Source organism: Solea solea, chromosome 8 (genome assembly GCF_958295425.1).
Source record: "Solea solea chromosome 8, fSolSol10.1, whole genome shotgun sequence".
Lineage (NCBI taxonomy): Eukaryota > Metazoa > Chordata > Actinopteri > Pleuronectiformes > Soleidae > Solea > Solea solea.
The window spans coordinates 5,935,270-5,951,361 of NC_081141.1; the positions used below are offsets into that span (position 1 = coordinate 5,935,270).

At 39.5% G+C, this 16,092-nt stretch overlaps 1 protein-coding gene across 1 annotated transcript; it reads left to right on the plus strand.

Moving 5' to 3' along the window:
• The first annotated feature begins 340 nt into the window (after positions 1–340).
• Positions 341–15,890, plus strand: figla (folliculogenesis specific bHLH transcription factor). The gene is made up of 6 exons (XM_058636949.1): positions 341–615; positions 8,255–8,401; positions 8,509–8,598; positions 9,885–10,040; positions 14,616–14,671; positions 15,638–15,890. The coding sequence occupies exons 1-5, from the start codon at positions 430–432 to the stop codon at positions 14,628–14,630; spliced, it is 594 nt and encodes a 197-aa protein (XP_058492932.1). The 5' UTR covers positions 341–429; the 3' UTR covers positions 14,631–14,671; positions 15,638–15,890.
• The last annotated feature ends 202 nt before the right edge of the window (positions 15,891–16,092 follow it).

Below are 16,092 nucleotides of genomic sequence, written 5' to 3' on the forward strand. Positions count from 1 at the left end.
TGCGGCCTTAACACTCGTGTGGTGTTAAACAAACACAGCTGTAACTAATGTAATTTATAGAATCAAATTTGTCTCAATAATAGTAAAGCACAGGTGACTCTGAGGGGGGCCGCCTGAAATCAGATTCTGTTAAGGAGCCCCATAAAGACTTGGGTCTGCACTGATTGGTGAGTGATTATCAAAGCAAGCGTTCACAGGCAATTACATCATTTAACATGTACTTAACTTTGAAACAGTAGTCTAATGCTGCCACAGGTGTAACTATTGGCACAGTCACTGTGTGCACATGTATCACGACGTGTAGCAGTGAGTTTGGGCCTTAATTAGAGCGTGACGCAGAACAGGTGTGAGAGCCCTCGTCGTGCCGGCGTCGCAGCTCGTTGAGGACACCAGGTCACACTGGAGGAGGTAGAAGTTGAAGTCCTAACCATGAAGGTCCCAGCGGAGGAGTTCATGAGCGACATTTTGAAGCGCTTGACGGGCGAGTCCGCGCTGCCCGTGTACAGCAACATAGAGAAGTTCAAACGAGCAAAGGACGGCGCGTATTATGTCGCCGAGGACTTCAACGAAACGGTGAAGAAGAGGGAAATGGTGAACGCCAAGGAGCGACTGAGAGTGAGTGTTCACTGGTAAACACACCGACAACAACGTTTTACTTCAGGTTTAGCTCAGTTTATCAAACTTTGTCAACTCCCCATAATGTTGTAGCTCATTTTATGTCCTGTTTAAAAACCGCTGCGACCCAATTCACACTATAAATCATGACAAGAACTTACTGCACTGTAACATTAATGTTTTGTTGCCATCTCTGTAACACTTGATATTATTTTGAATAGGTTAACCAGAAACCAGAATCTCTGTATCCATTTAACTCATGGGTTATTTAATACAATTTAAAGGTCCAGTGTGTAACTTTCAGGAGCAAAAAACTGACTATACTGCACAAAGTTACGAAATTTAGTGTAAAATGGCTTTAAAATAATAAGAATATTAGTTTGTCTTATGTAACCTCATAATATTTTATGAGGACTAGGGCTGTCAATTTTCCTCCATTCCTTATTATTTTTAATATTGGAATTACATTCAATTTTTTTCTTATTACATTTTAACTTCATATGTGATTGTTGCATGTTCTGTCCACTGGGCCATGCATGGACACTGGCGGCCTGCAGGTGCCTTTCAAAGGCTTTAATATAATTATAATTATATAAAAATAAATATAAAAAATAATATAAAAATAATTATAACGTTCTACTCTCCCGAGTTTGGGCAGTGTATCTCGTCTGAGCTTCAGTCCTTTTGAGAATGATATCTATGTCTATGAAATGACATATGATATGACTGTCACATATGCCTCCGTGGCAACGCTGTCGCTGATGGCCGCGTGGCTAAGAACCGTGTACTTCTTGGATGAAGACTTTGAAGCCGGACCCCTGCGAGATGTTCATCGGTCTCATATCTTTTGTAAAGTTTGTCCGTAATAGCATTCTGACGAGCAGCTGTGAACCCCGTGATGTGGAGGGGCCAAAAATACGTAATTCTTGTCTGCTCGGTGTTAAACTCAGCTTGTTTGCCAGGGTGCAGTTTTGGCAGGTGTCCCCGCAGGTTGCTCGATGTTGAGTGATATTTCATTTCGACATTGCATATTCTGCAGATGACGATATCTTTATTTGTAATTTTTCAGTTTGTTGAACTTTCCACACGAGAGTCGTACGTGACCAAAGCATTTTGTTTTTCACACACAAAAATTTATGATTCCTGAAATTCGTTCTAACAGCCCTAGTATGGACCTTGCATGGCGAGGCTGCGATCTTGTATTAACATGTTTCTACAGCAGCCCAAACAGACAAAAACCAGCCAGAGAATATGTTCAAACTTACTTTAAATGAAGAAGACACGTGTGTGGGAGAGGCAAGGGTTAGTGATTTGTTTTATTTTTGCAGTCCCATTACAATACCTCATTCCCATTGGACAAAAACACAACATTTTTTTTATCAATATATTTATTGGGTTTTTTGCACACATGAAACAAACAAACATTTATAAAGACACAAAGATGTATGAACACCCCCCACCCACAATCGAACACTCAGGGTAAACAAAGGAAGACAAAAATACAAATTAAATAGTTATAAAAATAAATAAACAATAATAAAAAAATAAATAAAAATGTCCATCGATTAAATCAAAAAGCCTAGATAGAATAACGCTCTCTCATTAATGGTATCAGTTACAACAATTAATATTAATCTTATTAGGTGGTCCTAATTTATCCAGATTCTCACATTAAATTCCAATTGGTCACTTTCCACAAATTGCATGAAGGTGTCCCATATTTCTTTGAATTGACTGATTTCCCCTCTGACAATGTATGTTAATTTCTCCAAAGCAAGGCAAGCCATTTCCCGTAGCCACATTGCAGTTGTAGGACTGTCCATTCTTTTCCATCTCAATGCGATCACTTTACTGGCTTGAAGCAGACACAAAGATGCCGTTTTGCGGCTTGGTACAAAGTGATTAGGATAGATAGCTAGTATACAGAACTTTGCCTCGAGGGAGCTCTATGGCAGCTGTACGTGAGACCAGGTTAACGGTATCCTTCCAAAACAACTGAATATTTGGGCATTCCCACATACAGTGCAACAGTGTGCCAATCATTGCATTTAGGACAATTATCAGGAATGTCAGGATTAAACTGAATAAGTTTCACAGGCGTGACAACTGTTCTGAATAACCATTTATACTGTATAATTTTCAATGCAATGTTAATAGTCTGCATTTGTGCTTTCAAGCAAGTATTTTTCCACACATCCTCAGTGATATCTACTCGTAGATCATCTCTCCAGGCATTAAATCTTGAGTGTGAGGTGTCTTTTGATTTGGATCTCGGCATAGTATAGAGTAGTGACATTTGTCCTCGACTGTCCTCACTATTTACAGTGATTCTCTCTGTATATGAGAGGGACGGCTCCTCTAAGCTGTGGGTCTGTCATGTTATTAAACTTCTTAACTGTAGACACTTAAGGTAGTGTTTTCCAAAGATGGCATATCTATGAACCAGCTGATCAAAAATCATTAGTTTCCCTTCTACATACAAATCAGCTATTTTGCCCAAACCTTTGTCCACCCATTGTTTGAATCCACCATCAGCTTTACCAGGAACAAAGTTATCATGATAGAACATACCATATCGGAGCCCCAGGGATTTTTAGCTGCCTTTTCACCGGGTCAATGAGCCTCTGCTGTCGCTGAGTTTCAGCTGAGTGATCTGTGATTTGGTGATGCTGCCGCTCACCAAAGGACAAATGTACACAGTTCTGCAGTTGTTAACCCACGTTTTAAGGATTGTTTAGTCGTTTTAATTTATCTGCAATGCGGCACTTTTTCGGCTGGATTACTGTCCACACGTCTCCGGAGCACAGCCTCCTACTCCACAGACTACAGCGGCAGGTCTGTGATGCCGCTCGCCTGTGCTGTCCCTACAGTAAATACACCACTCCACTTTAAAAGACTGCTGTTAAATATAGAGGTTTCCCTGGTAGTTGTTGGAGATTAACCCACGTTTTTAGGATTATGAAGTAGTTTTAAGTGATCTACTGTACAGTTCGGCGCTGTTTGGCTTGATTTGTGAGTGGGACGTCTCTTCCTGTGACGGTACTTTTAATGCCAACAGTGAAAAGACAAACACAAGTCACTGCAAAAGCACTGGAAATTAAATCGAGAAGCTATAGAATTTCAAATGTCATCAATGAGCTGATACCAACAGTATGTAAGATGTGTATGTGCTGCTTTAGGATACAAGTCTGCTTTACAAATATGTAATTCAGCTTCTCCCTCGGGAAAAACAAGGGAGACAGAATGTGTGGTAAAAAACTAATACTAATGATTTTGTCATGCAGGTGAAGACTCGGTTATCTGATTTATCTCATTACATTCATCAAAACAAAAAAACTTAAGCAGGCAAGGAGAATTAGGAAACAAGTGATTAACACGATATATAAGATTAGGGACTCTTCTACATCTAAGACATAATGAGGTAGAAATGGAGAACACATTTAGAGAATATTACGATAAATTATACTCTCAACCACCCTCATCAGATGAAGATGAAAAAAGGCAGTTTCTTAGTTCACTTGATCTACCATCTATTGGACAACAGCAGAACAACGCTCTTACAGCACCTGTAACCCCTGAAGAAATATCTAAGGCAATATCCAAGCTTAAGGCAAATAAATCACTAGGAGGTGACGGTTTTTCATCTGAGTGGTACCAAACTTTTAAAGAAGAACTAACCCCTCTCCTTGCCTTAGGGAAGGTAGATTGCCACCCTCATGGAATGAAGCAATTATATCTGTAATCCCCAAGGAGGTTAAAGACACAGAATATTGTAATAACTATAGACACATTTCCGTAAGAGATATCAGAATTTTATGACAGAATAAATTGAAGAGGACCAAACTGGATTTATTACAGGATGACAAACACTAGATAACATAAGGACCCTGCTAATATTAAACTCGATACAAATGAATGAGACCAAGGCTATATTGCTTAGTCTTGATGCTGAAAAGACGTTTGATAGCGTAAATTGGACATTTCTATATTTAACATAAGAACGTTTTGGGTTTAATAAAGAAGCCATTAAATGCATCAAAACAATCTACCAGAATCCTATAGCTAGAATAAAAATGAATGGTAGTTTAACAAAAATCATAAAGCTACTGAGGGGAACATGCCAAGGATGTTGCCTGTCCCCTCTCCTCTTTGCCTTTATACATTGTACCTCTGGCACAACTATAAGTCAGTGTGAGGAAATAAAGGGAATACATATTAAAGAACAAACACACGTAATAAGTCTGAAGATAAATTATCAGATTCATCTACAAATTAAGAGAGATATTGAGAGATGGTCCACCATATCACTGGACTTTAGTTCAAAAATTGACAAGGGTTGAGCACAATACTAAAGAATGGAAACACAATGTCTTTCCAGGATCTTAGGGAAAGTTATGAATTAAAAAAATTTGATTTTTTTTGGATACTTACAGCTAAGGGGGCCACACGGTGGTGTAGTGGTTAGCACTCTCGCCTTGCAGCGAGAAGACCTGGATTCGAGCCCCGGTTGGAACAAGGGCCTTTCTGCATGGAGTTTGCATGTTCTCCCCGTGTGTGCGTGGGTTCTCTACGGGTTCTCCGGCTTCCTCCCACAGTGCAAAAACATGCAATGTGGGGATTAGGTAAATTGAACACTCTAAATTGACCATAGGAGTGAGTGTGAGAGTGAATGGTTGTTTTTCTCTATCTGTGTGTGGCCCTGCGATGGACTGGCGAACTGTCCAGGGTGTACCCCGTCTATCGCCCGATGTAGCTGAGATTTGCACAGCACCCCCCACGACCCTCTGGTGGAGGATAAAGCGGTAGATGATGACTGACTGACTTACAGCTAAGGGCAACTAAAAAGGCAATAACAAGAAACTGGTACAAGACTGAGTCCCCTACCATAGCAATATGGCTGGGGATTGTAAGAGAAATATACTGTATGGAGAAAAAGACATTTCAAGTGGAAAAAGTGGATGTTATATGATATCACGAAAGACGTGAACTGTAAATTGTATAAATCTGATTTTGTAGAATATGGATACCTGCAGCCATGACTTTTGTTTTTTCTTTGCTGAATATGTCTTCTGTATTTATGGAAAAAACTTAATAAACATAATATTTAAAAAATATGGATATATGTAAAACAGATCATGTAAAAAACTAAGTTCAATCAGAAGACATGATTAACTTTCACAATATTTACATAAGAGTTTTACAGCAAGGTTGTTTGAGGTGAACAGCGCTCGGTGCTCACAGTGTTTGCTCGGCCTGTCTTGTTGAAATCAAATGCTGTCACAGAACTTTTTCTTTTTTAAGAAAAATGGTTTATGTCTCAAGATGGGACCAATTTTTATAGTTTGACAGCAATTTAACCGCTGGCTCAGAAGAATGAGTCAACTGGAGATATGTTTTTGCATGGAATGCCCATCTCTAAATTCCAGCCTTACCATTGTCTCCCAGGATAGTTGAAGGTTCTTCCAAGCGTGTGAAGAGTCCTTCGTGCTGCTGCTGCTCTTAACACGCAGCAGCAGCACAAGTTCCACAGTGAAAAGATGTCATTTTTGAAAGAGAATGAGATGTGCTTGAGCTGTTATGTCAGCATACTGACATACTAGCTGTTTTGACACCATTGTAGTCTAAAGCATCCAACCATTTTGTATGCGCAGTTCAAAAAACGGCTACACACGTGGACAAAATTGTTGGTACCCTTTGGTTAATGAAAGAAAAACTCACAATGGTCACAGAAATATGCTTCAACAGAATTATTTAAAAAAATAAACTCATGAAACAGGCCTGGACAAAAATGGTGGTACCCTTAACTTAATATTTTGTTGTACAACCTTTTGAGGCAATCACTGCAATCAAACGATTTCTGTAACTGTCATTGAGACTTCTGCACCTCTCAGCAGGTATTTTGGCCCACTCCTCATGAGCAAACTGCTCCCGTTGTCTCAGGTTTGAAGGGTGCCTTTTCCAGAAAACATGTTTCAGCTCCTTCCAAAGATGCTCAATAGGATTTAGGTCAGGGCTCATAGAAGGCCACTTTCCAGTCCAGTGTTTTCCTCTTAGCCATTCTTGGGTGTTTTTAGCTGTGTGTTTTGGGTCATTGTCCTGTTGCAAGACCCATGACTCCTCCATGTTTCACAGTAGGGACAGTGTTCTTTTCTTTATACGCTTCATTTTTCCGTCTGTAAACATAGAGCTGATGTGCCTTGGCAAAAAGTTCAATTTTTGTCTCATCTGTCCATAGGACATTCTTCTAGAAGCTTTGTGGCTTGTCAACATGTAGTTTGGCAAATTCCAGTCTGGCTTTTTTATGATTTGTTAACAATGGTGTCCTCCTTGGTCGTCTCCCATTAAGTCCACTTTGGCTCAAACAGCGATCTGACACTGATGTTCCTTGAGCTTGAAGTTCACCTTTAATCTCTTTAGAAGTTTTTCTGGGCTCTTTTGTTACCATTTGTGTTATCCGTGATCTTTGATTTGTCATCAATTTTCCTCCTGCGGCCACGTCCAGGGAGGTTGGGTACAGTCCCATGGATCTTAAATTTCTGAATAATATGTCCAACTGTAGTCACGGGAACATCAAGCTGCTTGGAGATGGTCTTAGAGCCTTTACCTTTAACATGCTTGTCTATAATTTTCTTTCTTATCTCCTGAGACAACTCTTTCCTTCGCTTTCTCTGGTCCATGTTGAGTGTGGTACACACCATGTCACTAAACAGCACAGTAGCCCTATATATAGGCCCACTGACTGATTACAAGATTGTAGACACCTGTGATGCTAATTAGTGGACACACCTTGAATTAACATGTCCCTTTAGTCACATTATTTTCAGTCTTTTCTAGGGGTACCATCATTTTTGTCCAGGCCTGTTTCATGAGTTTATTTTCTTAAATAATTCTGTTAAAGCATGGTTGAAAAGCAATGTCTGAATTTCATTTAGGTTTGCAGACTAGTTTGTGATTTTGCTTGTGATCTGGTTTGTGATTTTGTTTGAGTCATGCTGAGTGGCATGTGTTAGAAACTTTGGCTACATGGAATTTGGGCTCCGGTCCTTAGCTTCCAAAAGGGATTCCTTATTCTCACTGTTTTCTAGAGACACTAAGTATAGCGATGCTATTCCACCCTGTAAACAGAGTTAATTTAAAGTGGGGTTTTATTCCTGTATTTGACAAAAAGGTAATTTAGCTCTTTCTTTTGAAGAGAGAAGACTTTTTCATTTGCTTTTTGTTTGGTTAGAACAGCAACTTTTACCCATTTTCCCTTGTTGCCAGATTATTTTGTGAGCTTACCCTCAACTCCTTTTTGTACATTTTTTTTTTTTTTTTTTAACCATATCACATCTTGGTTGTTGCTTACGAGCTGGGACATCACACCAGGTGTAGCAGATTAAGCCCAGTGAAATTAAGTGACACGGTAAAAGGATAAAACAATAAAGCAATTAAAGTCCTATAGATATCTAATGGTCATAGTTGTCTGCATGTCCACTGGATTCTGTGGACAGAACAGTCCATAAAGTCTTAAGTAACTCACTAACTCTTATGGAGACAATTTATGATCGGTCGTCAATTGTATGAATAGGTCATTTGCTTCACTGACCGGTGCCTATCTCAGGTTTCTTATATTTCTTATTTCCTCATTTCCGTGCAGATCCGGAACTTGAACACCATGTTCTCCCGTTTGAAGCGCATGGTACCACTGATGCGACCGGACCGAAAGCCCAGTAAGGTGGACACCCTGAAAGCTGCCACCGAATACATTCGATTGCTTGTTGCGGTTTTGCAAGACACAGACAATGTAAGTGCTGCTGTCCTCATCAGGACAAGTGTCCTCTGTTGTTTTCCAAGGACATCACTGCCACTTGTTTTGAAATTTTGATTAGTGTTATTTTCTTTTCTTTTCAGCATGATGGCAGCGGGACTGATTTCCTAAACAATGCAATCACTTACGGTCAGACTGAATGCTTGGCCAATGACCTGTGGAGAGTGGATGATGTAAGTGTCTGTCCTTTTGTCTGTGATTTAGGAAAAGCAGAATTCTCTTATGTGATGGTCTTCTCATTGTCAATCTCACTTAGGGATTGGGCAGTACTTCGACAATAAAAACTAATTTCTTTGCTCTGGATAACAGTGAATCATTTTGGTTTGTGGACAAAACGAGACATTTGAGATCATCTTCATTTCCAGGTTTGACAAACACAATCAACATTTTTTTAAGATTTTCTGACATTTTACGGACCAAACGATTCATCGGTTAATCGAGAAAATAATCGACCGATTAATCGATTATGAAAATAATCGTTAGTTGCAGCTCTAGTTGTGTTTGTGGCAAACTTTAAATTTATACTCTTCACACTTCAAATGTACACTTAGCACTAAGCAGCTATTATAATAAATTAAGTGATATACTTGAAGTGATTATCTGACTGTGCTCTTTCACTTGAAACCTGTGCACCCATTCATTACTTGCAGCGGAAACCTATGTTCAGACTTTACCCGGCAACAAGAAACACTATTTTTTATTGGCTGATAGATTGCTAATTCACGCAGAGCAATCTGACTTTGCATCATCGATTCATAGATTACTAATTTAAGTTTTGTCGCTTGTCAGTGTGAGAAATGTCACCTGTGGCATGAAATACGATGCGATACTGCACGTGGGTTTGCTGTTATTTCCACGCTTCGATGCTGGCAGGATTAGATCGAACAGAAGCCAAGAACACGACGCATAACAATAAGGAAATCGCCAAAAACTTATTTTGAATTTGAATTTTCCGTTTCATGCTATCATGCGAAAATGATTAGATGATGAAATTCCTCTGGCGGTGATACAGGAATGTTTTGATATATTAGTCTATTTCGCATACACATTAACTTAGATTCAAAGATGACCTGATTGTAATTGGGTTGTTTAAGCACTCAAGGTCACTTTAATCCTCTTCATTATACTCTGCAAGATAGACAAACATGGTTGAATATTACCATGTGAATGATGAGTGAATTAAATTTGATCACCAGCACCCTCCCATGTCGAAAACATGTCGATCTACGAGAGAAGAGCAAAAGAAGGAAGACTCGGCGAATAGCACTGTTATGGCACGCAAGCGGCTATGCTAACGGACCACAAGACATCGCTCCAGGCAGCATTCAACACAGCATAAAGAGGGGGAAAATAAGGGAAAAGGGGAATGGGATTTTAAGCTTGTTTTGCAAATAAGTTATACGTTAACGAGCCCCATAGCGTATTTGGAGCTTATGTACTAGATGTTTCTTGCTAACAGATGCTGAACATGTCAGACGAGTGCATGGAGGATGGCTTCGCTTTACCGCCAGAGCCTGTAACTGACGATGGAGACATGACCAGACTGGTGTTGCAACACTGTGTGATGCCTGCTGCGTACCAGTTTATCATCCAAGTAGCACCGGATCAGACTCAGGTAACACATTTAACTTGTTAAACTCTGATCCCGATTTAATGCTTCGTTTTGGTTAGCTAGGTGTTGGCCTGGTAGATGGGCATCTAGCACAGGAGTTATGGAGATAGACGGTACTTCAGGGAAAAGATGAACTATTACTTGAATTAGTTTTTCATCAGTCTGCAAGAACATGATTTGCACAGGTCCCTGTTCCGTTGTTTTTTGTTATTCATTTAATCATTCAAGCTTCTGCTTCTACACACCCATGAAATAAAATCATTATAAACATGATATTATAAGGTAATATAAATTAGGTTGGGATATACACTAACCAGCAATACACCTTGCGTGGCAGGTGTGGTCTTCTGCTGCTGTGTCCCATCTGCTTCCAGGTTTGAGGTCTTGTGTGTTGAGAGATGGTCTTCTACGTACCTTGGTTGAAATGAGTGGATATTTTTTTATCATGTGCAGGACATAGATGATTACAGTAATACTTTTATTTAGGAAACCGCTCAGTGTCTGAAACCATATTTTTCCTCCTCCGCTGTGATGGTCCTGATGGCTTGTTTGCTCAGTAAAGACATTTCGTCTTCCAAAGCTCATGCAGAATCTCCCTTGGCCACTGAAACTAACATGACATTGAATCTGGTTGGTAAATTGAAGTCTGTATTCATTAGATATAGTGGACACAGGCCCACAGAACCCACACCACCTTTCCACTCTGGCAAAGAGAGGTCCTGTGTCAAGCTACTGTGTTTATGTTGTTTCTTACAGTATATGTAAACCATTTTCCCCTTTCATTTTCAACTTATATGTGAGCTGTTCCATCACAAAAATATTTATTTCCATTTATAATTGGTGGCAGTTTTTAGTAATGGCCTTCTTATCAGCCTCCAGGAGAATCTTGAGACCAAAATATTGGTCTCCTACATGCACCGTTCCCTCCAAATGTCCGAGCTATAGAACAAGACAGGATTTAGGAATTACATATCCCAATACGAGGCCACACGGTTGGTGTAGTAGAAGTAGAAGTAGAAGTAGTAGTAGTAGTAGTAGTAGTAGTAGTAGTAGTAGTAGTAGTAGTAGTAGTAGTAGTAGTAGTAGTAGTAGTAGTAGTAGTAGTAGTACACCTTTCACGAAGACCCGGTTTAAGCCCCGGTTGGAACAAGGGCCTTTCTGCACTGACGAACTGGGTAAACTGGTAACTCCAGGGTAAATCTGGATATGCATTTATCCCATTTAAGAAATTGTTTTGTTATAGATGTATCTGATGTACTGACTTAGTATCCCAGTATTGAATCCCAATTTTTCCAGAGTTAAACATAAAAATTCCCATTTGACTTTATCTAATGCTTTTCCTGAGTCCAAACTGATGTAACCCACATTGATCCTCATCAAGTCTGATACACATGTTTGGAGTCTATTTGATATAATTGATTTGATTTTTTTTTAATCGACATTTAATACTGATATCGTTCTATAATTTTGGCAATACTTGGGGTTTGGGCAGTACTGTAATAATTGCTTCAGTCCAAGAGGGCGGGATTCTGTCATCACTATTAAACCCAGTTAAAAGTATTGTGAAGTGTTAAATCTTCACTAAACTTCTTGTACGACTCATGCCTTATTTGATTTTAATTTGCCAATTGCTTTCCGAATTTCATCAATCGTTATCTTTGTTGTTGCGTGTTTGTTTTGTTTTGTACCTATTGATTTCTCTGGGACGTGATTCCTAATAGTTTTGTTTTAAATGTCTTGCTTTTGTTTCTGTTTCATGTTGAAGCAGGTTATATTTCTTTTCTCACCTCATTCATTCCTTATATAACTTTTGGGTCAACTTTTTCTTTTCCCTTATGTTTCTGTTGTGTTTCAGTTCCACTATAAGAAATTTATGCTGCTATTTTGCCCTCGGCTGTGTGAAAATGCAGTATTTTTTTTAAACATTTGCGAACAAGGTGGAAGTGCTTGGTGACACTTTAGAGCCCCAGGGTGATATGGGATAATATGTTAATATAATAAAGAACAAATTCTGCTAAACATATTTTTGCCTTTCAGAACAAAAAAGACTTAAAATGGATCAAAGACATTTGGCCCCAAATGTACCCCTTAGCAGCGTGTGTGTGTGCATGCGTGCATTTTATGAATTATGAATGGTGTTTGTGGCAGATTTTGATGCCTTAAAAAACGGCAAACGTTAAGTTCATACTCTTTAAACTTCAAACTTACACATTAATTAGCAGCTATTATGATAAATTAAGTGATATAGAAGTGAAAACCTGACCGTGCACTCTCACTCGAAACCTGTACACACATTCACAGCATTCCTGCGCCCTCGTGGAACGTGTACTTGCACCTCAATTTTGCACGTCAGCCGCGAATCATAGCGTAACGGGCCGACACGCATCATGTATTAGCTAGAACCCTGGAGAAGCTGGGGGTGTGAGGAAGCCAGCATCTTCTTCCCATCACTGGGGCGAGATGGGTGGTTCTTTGCTTTCTGCCGCTGCAAAGGAGTGTTTGCCCCATGGCTTCTGGTTGTTAGATCTGGGCTGCTGGTTGACCTGCTGACCAGTCTGTCTCTGAGGGCGGGCACTCCCTTGGTGCCTCCTCACTGCTGCAGCTGAAGCTGCAAAGAACCAGGCCTGGTGCCCTGTGGGGGCGCGAGGGGCTTTTCTCCTGGGGAGGCAGAGATCGAATGCTTCATCCTCTCCAAAGCTCAGCCAAACAGATCTTTGGTGGGGTCGTAAACGGCGTCCATCACGTCTGCCTTCTGTGCATCACTCAGGCTTCTTAACCAAGGCTATCCCCACCAAGGTCTTTCCCCACACAGATCTCATCCCCCAAGGAGGCTGATGCACAGCGTGATCTAAGTGATGTAGATGAAGGTTAGGACATCCAGCTTGGAGTATCTCTTGGTGGGGATTTAGTCTTAAAGGGACAGGACCAGAAATGGCTCAATTCATTTCAGTTTGGCAGCAGCTTCGGATTAGCAGGAAGAGGTAATGTGTAGGGCTGCAGCTAACGTTTATTTTGATACTTGATCGATCTGTCGATTATTTTTATTTTTTTTCAATTAATAGATTATTGATCAGATAAATTAACTTACTGCGAACTTACGTGAATCTCCTTCACCCGTGGCTCCAACATGCTTCCTCGTTAGGTGTTCATGATGTTGTGCTGCCGTGCCATGTGAGATCAGCTGTTCACATTTTGCACGGTCGACAATGGTTCGGTCCCTAACTATACCACCTTTTTAATGTTTTTTTTTATTTTTACTACCTAACCCTGTCTTTTTGCCCTAACCCTACCCTCAGTAACATCTGTGCATATTCGAGTTGGAAAATACTACCTTTATGTCGCATTCAGGGGTTTGAAAAAAACGACCCACAGTCACGTTTTCAGAAAACGACCTATATGTACGTTTTCAGAAAACGACCTATATGTACGTTTTCAGGGGTTGAAAAAACTACCTATATGTACGTTTCAGTTGGAGGACAGGTTGTTTTTTTTTCCCCTCTGGCTCGCCTGCAGCACATCACACTTGGGGCGTGTTTAAATCCTTGATTACCTTTTGCTTTCGAAAGGTCAAATTTGTGATGTTTCAATCAGTATTCGATTCAAAATCGAGACTGTGATGGCTGTGTTAGAGCTCATGAATCTGATTATATACTAAATTGATTAAATGTGATGACTGATTGTACTACAGATAATGAGGCTCAACCTTATGAACATGGAAAGATGGGTACCATTCAAATAATGGGAACAGCTGGATCATGTGTGAATCCTACAATCATCTTGCAAGAATAGGAAACTATCAAGACAAGTAATCAACACAAAGCTTTTCACGATGTGAGCCATTCGAACGATCCAATCAAATAAAAGGTTTTGCAGCAGGTGCAGAACAGTCCACATCATGAGGCACAGAACACACTAGTGGTGGCTGAGAGACTCCTGGTAGTTACTGGAGTAAGAAGTTTATATCGGGTTATCTGGGCAACAGTCTCCTCGGCTGTGGGTTTTCCTATGCACGCCTATTGGGCGTATCTGTGTGCATGCGTCACAATAGACCCTTTCATTGTATACAAACATTCCAAGCCTCGCGAGAATGCATGCGTAGTTTGGAATCAGAAAAGGTCACAACAGGTAAGCGAATGGCCTGTGTGTCCACCGTCCTCCACCAAATAATTCTGAGTATGTTCTTTCGTTGCCGAGTAAGGACTGTGAACAATACCTTAATAATTAGTACTAGCTTACGACAATAGTCTGCCTGACCCAGCTTCCATAAAAGCTGGGGTAGATGTTTTTTCTTTTTCATTTTTATTTGTTATGTCTGTGTACAGCACTTTGGTTGATTGGATAATTGAAGGTGCAGAGGTTAAATCAAGACTCTTCCGTCATACTTCCCACACAATTTCATTTTTTTTTCCTATAGGTTTCATGGCTCATGTTGAGCACTTAGTAATTGTCAAGGTCAGGATGTCAGGGAATATGTTGTAAAGCCCAGGCTTTGATGCTGCACTGACCTTCTAACCATTAGGTGCTTATGTAACACTCAGGAAAATGTACATCTTGAAAATCTCTTTTTGTGTTCAACAGATGTCTCAGTCCTGAGAGGTTAGTAGAGCCTTGAACCAGTACTGGAAACATGCCAGGTAAATATGATTTTAGTATGTATAGGGTGGGTGTAGTGGTTAGCACTCTTGCCTTTGCAGCAAGAAGACCCAGGTTTGAGACTCAGTCAGCACAAGGGCCTTTCTGTCTGTCTCTCTCTCTGTGTGTGTGTGTGTGTGTGTTCAATATTATGAGAAAGCAACCAAGATCACTGTCCCAAGTTTGCCCTGTGTGGACTCAATGATTCTTCTAAATTGCATTTATTGGCTTCAGCTCTAGGATCCAGGCTGTGTCATGGTGTTAAGCCATGTTAACTCTGTGTTATTAGTCAAACAAAGCACACAGTTAACTAATGTAGGATATTGTCTTTCAAAATGCCTAAATCGTACATATCCTCTTCTACTTTGAGTATAACTGAACGAAATGTCAGTGTACACTCGGTTTAGGCAGGTGTGAAAATGTCAGTTAACAGAAGAAACATCCAAATCAAATCCACCAGTCGCCTTCCCCCAGACCAGTATTGTAGAAGATTTAACATGGTTCTTTTTGGATACATTGAAATATTAAGCGTTTATTATTTATAATTCTAAGAATCTTGAGTGAATTTCTAACATTTGTTGAAGAAAAATAGAGCCTGTTAAGGCTTTAACATATTTCTTTCTTTTCCGGAAAAGTTCTGTTGCTTTAAGTGTCTTTCATTCATTTCACATCTAAAACATGTTTATTTCATAATTGGTGAGGTCCAAACTCATTTAAATTGCATCGTTGCACTGCCCTCTTGTGGTTGAATGTTGCACACGCTATTGCGCCTGTAACCTCAGCGTGCAATAACAGTTATAGTTTACAGAACAGTACATACTACACCTGAATAGGTTTTGTGCACACACAGGGAAAGTGAAATAAACTTAAACAATAATGCTCGTATTGTTTTGTGTAAATATGTACAAGGACCTATGTATGTATGTATGTATGTATGTATGTATTAACTCTAATCTTGTTTCTCTAAGGAGCTGACGCTTTGAAGAATGAATCGTCTTTGAGAAAATCCTGTTTTATTTGTTGTATTTACATTTATGTTTAAAAAATTCCAATAGTTTTGAAGTGTTTATATTTGAATTTGTTTTTATTTTCCTTTTTACAAATTGTATCCTCGAAAGCCTTTGAAGAAAGTTTACAGTCTGGCTTCATTTTTTTTGTACTTTCTAAAAAGAAATGTTTTATGTTCTTTACTAAAGTCTAATATGTACAACTTCAACATATTTACACTGCAGTGAGATTTAAGTTTGGTAAATATTGAATGAATATTATCAATTTTAATAAATTATCTATCTAACCTCTCTATATGTGAGTGAGTGAGTGACTGAGACTACTCCTTTCTCCTTTTTGACAGAATATGTTTTGTTAATCATATGTTTATACAAACACACACACTAGTCCATATTTGATGTGTAAAGTACTAATG

Bases quoted from the DNA above. Each gene is read 5' to 3' on its own strand.
- figla (XM_058636949.1), top strand. From the start codon at position 430: ATGAAGGTCCCAGCGGAGGAGTTCATGAGCGACATTTTGAAGCGCTTG. The intron at 616-8,254 runs GTGAGTGTTCAC...ATTTCCGTGCAG, and splicing joins ACGCCAAGGAGCGACTGAGA to ATCCGGAACTTGAACACCAT. The intron at 8,599-9,884 runs GTAAGTGTCTGT...TCTTGCTAACAG, and splicing joins ACCTGTGGAGAGTGGATGAT to ATGCTGAACATGTCAGACGA.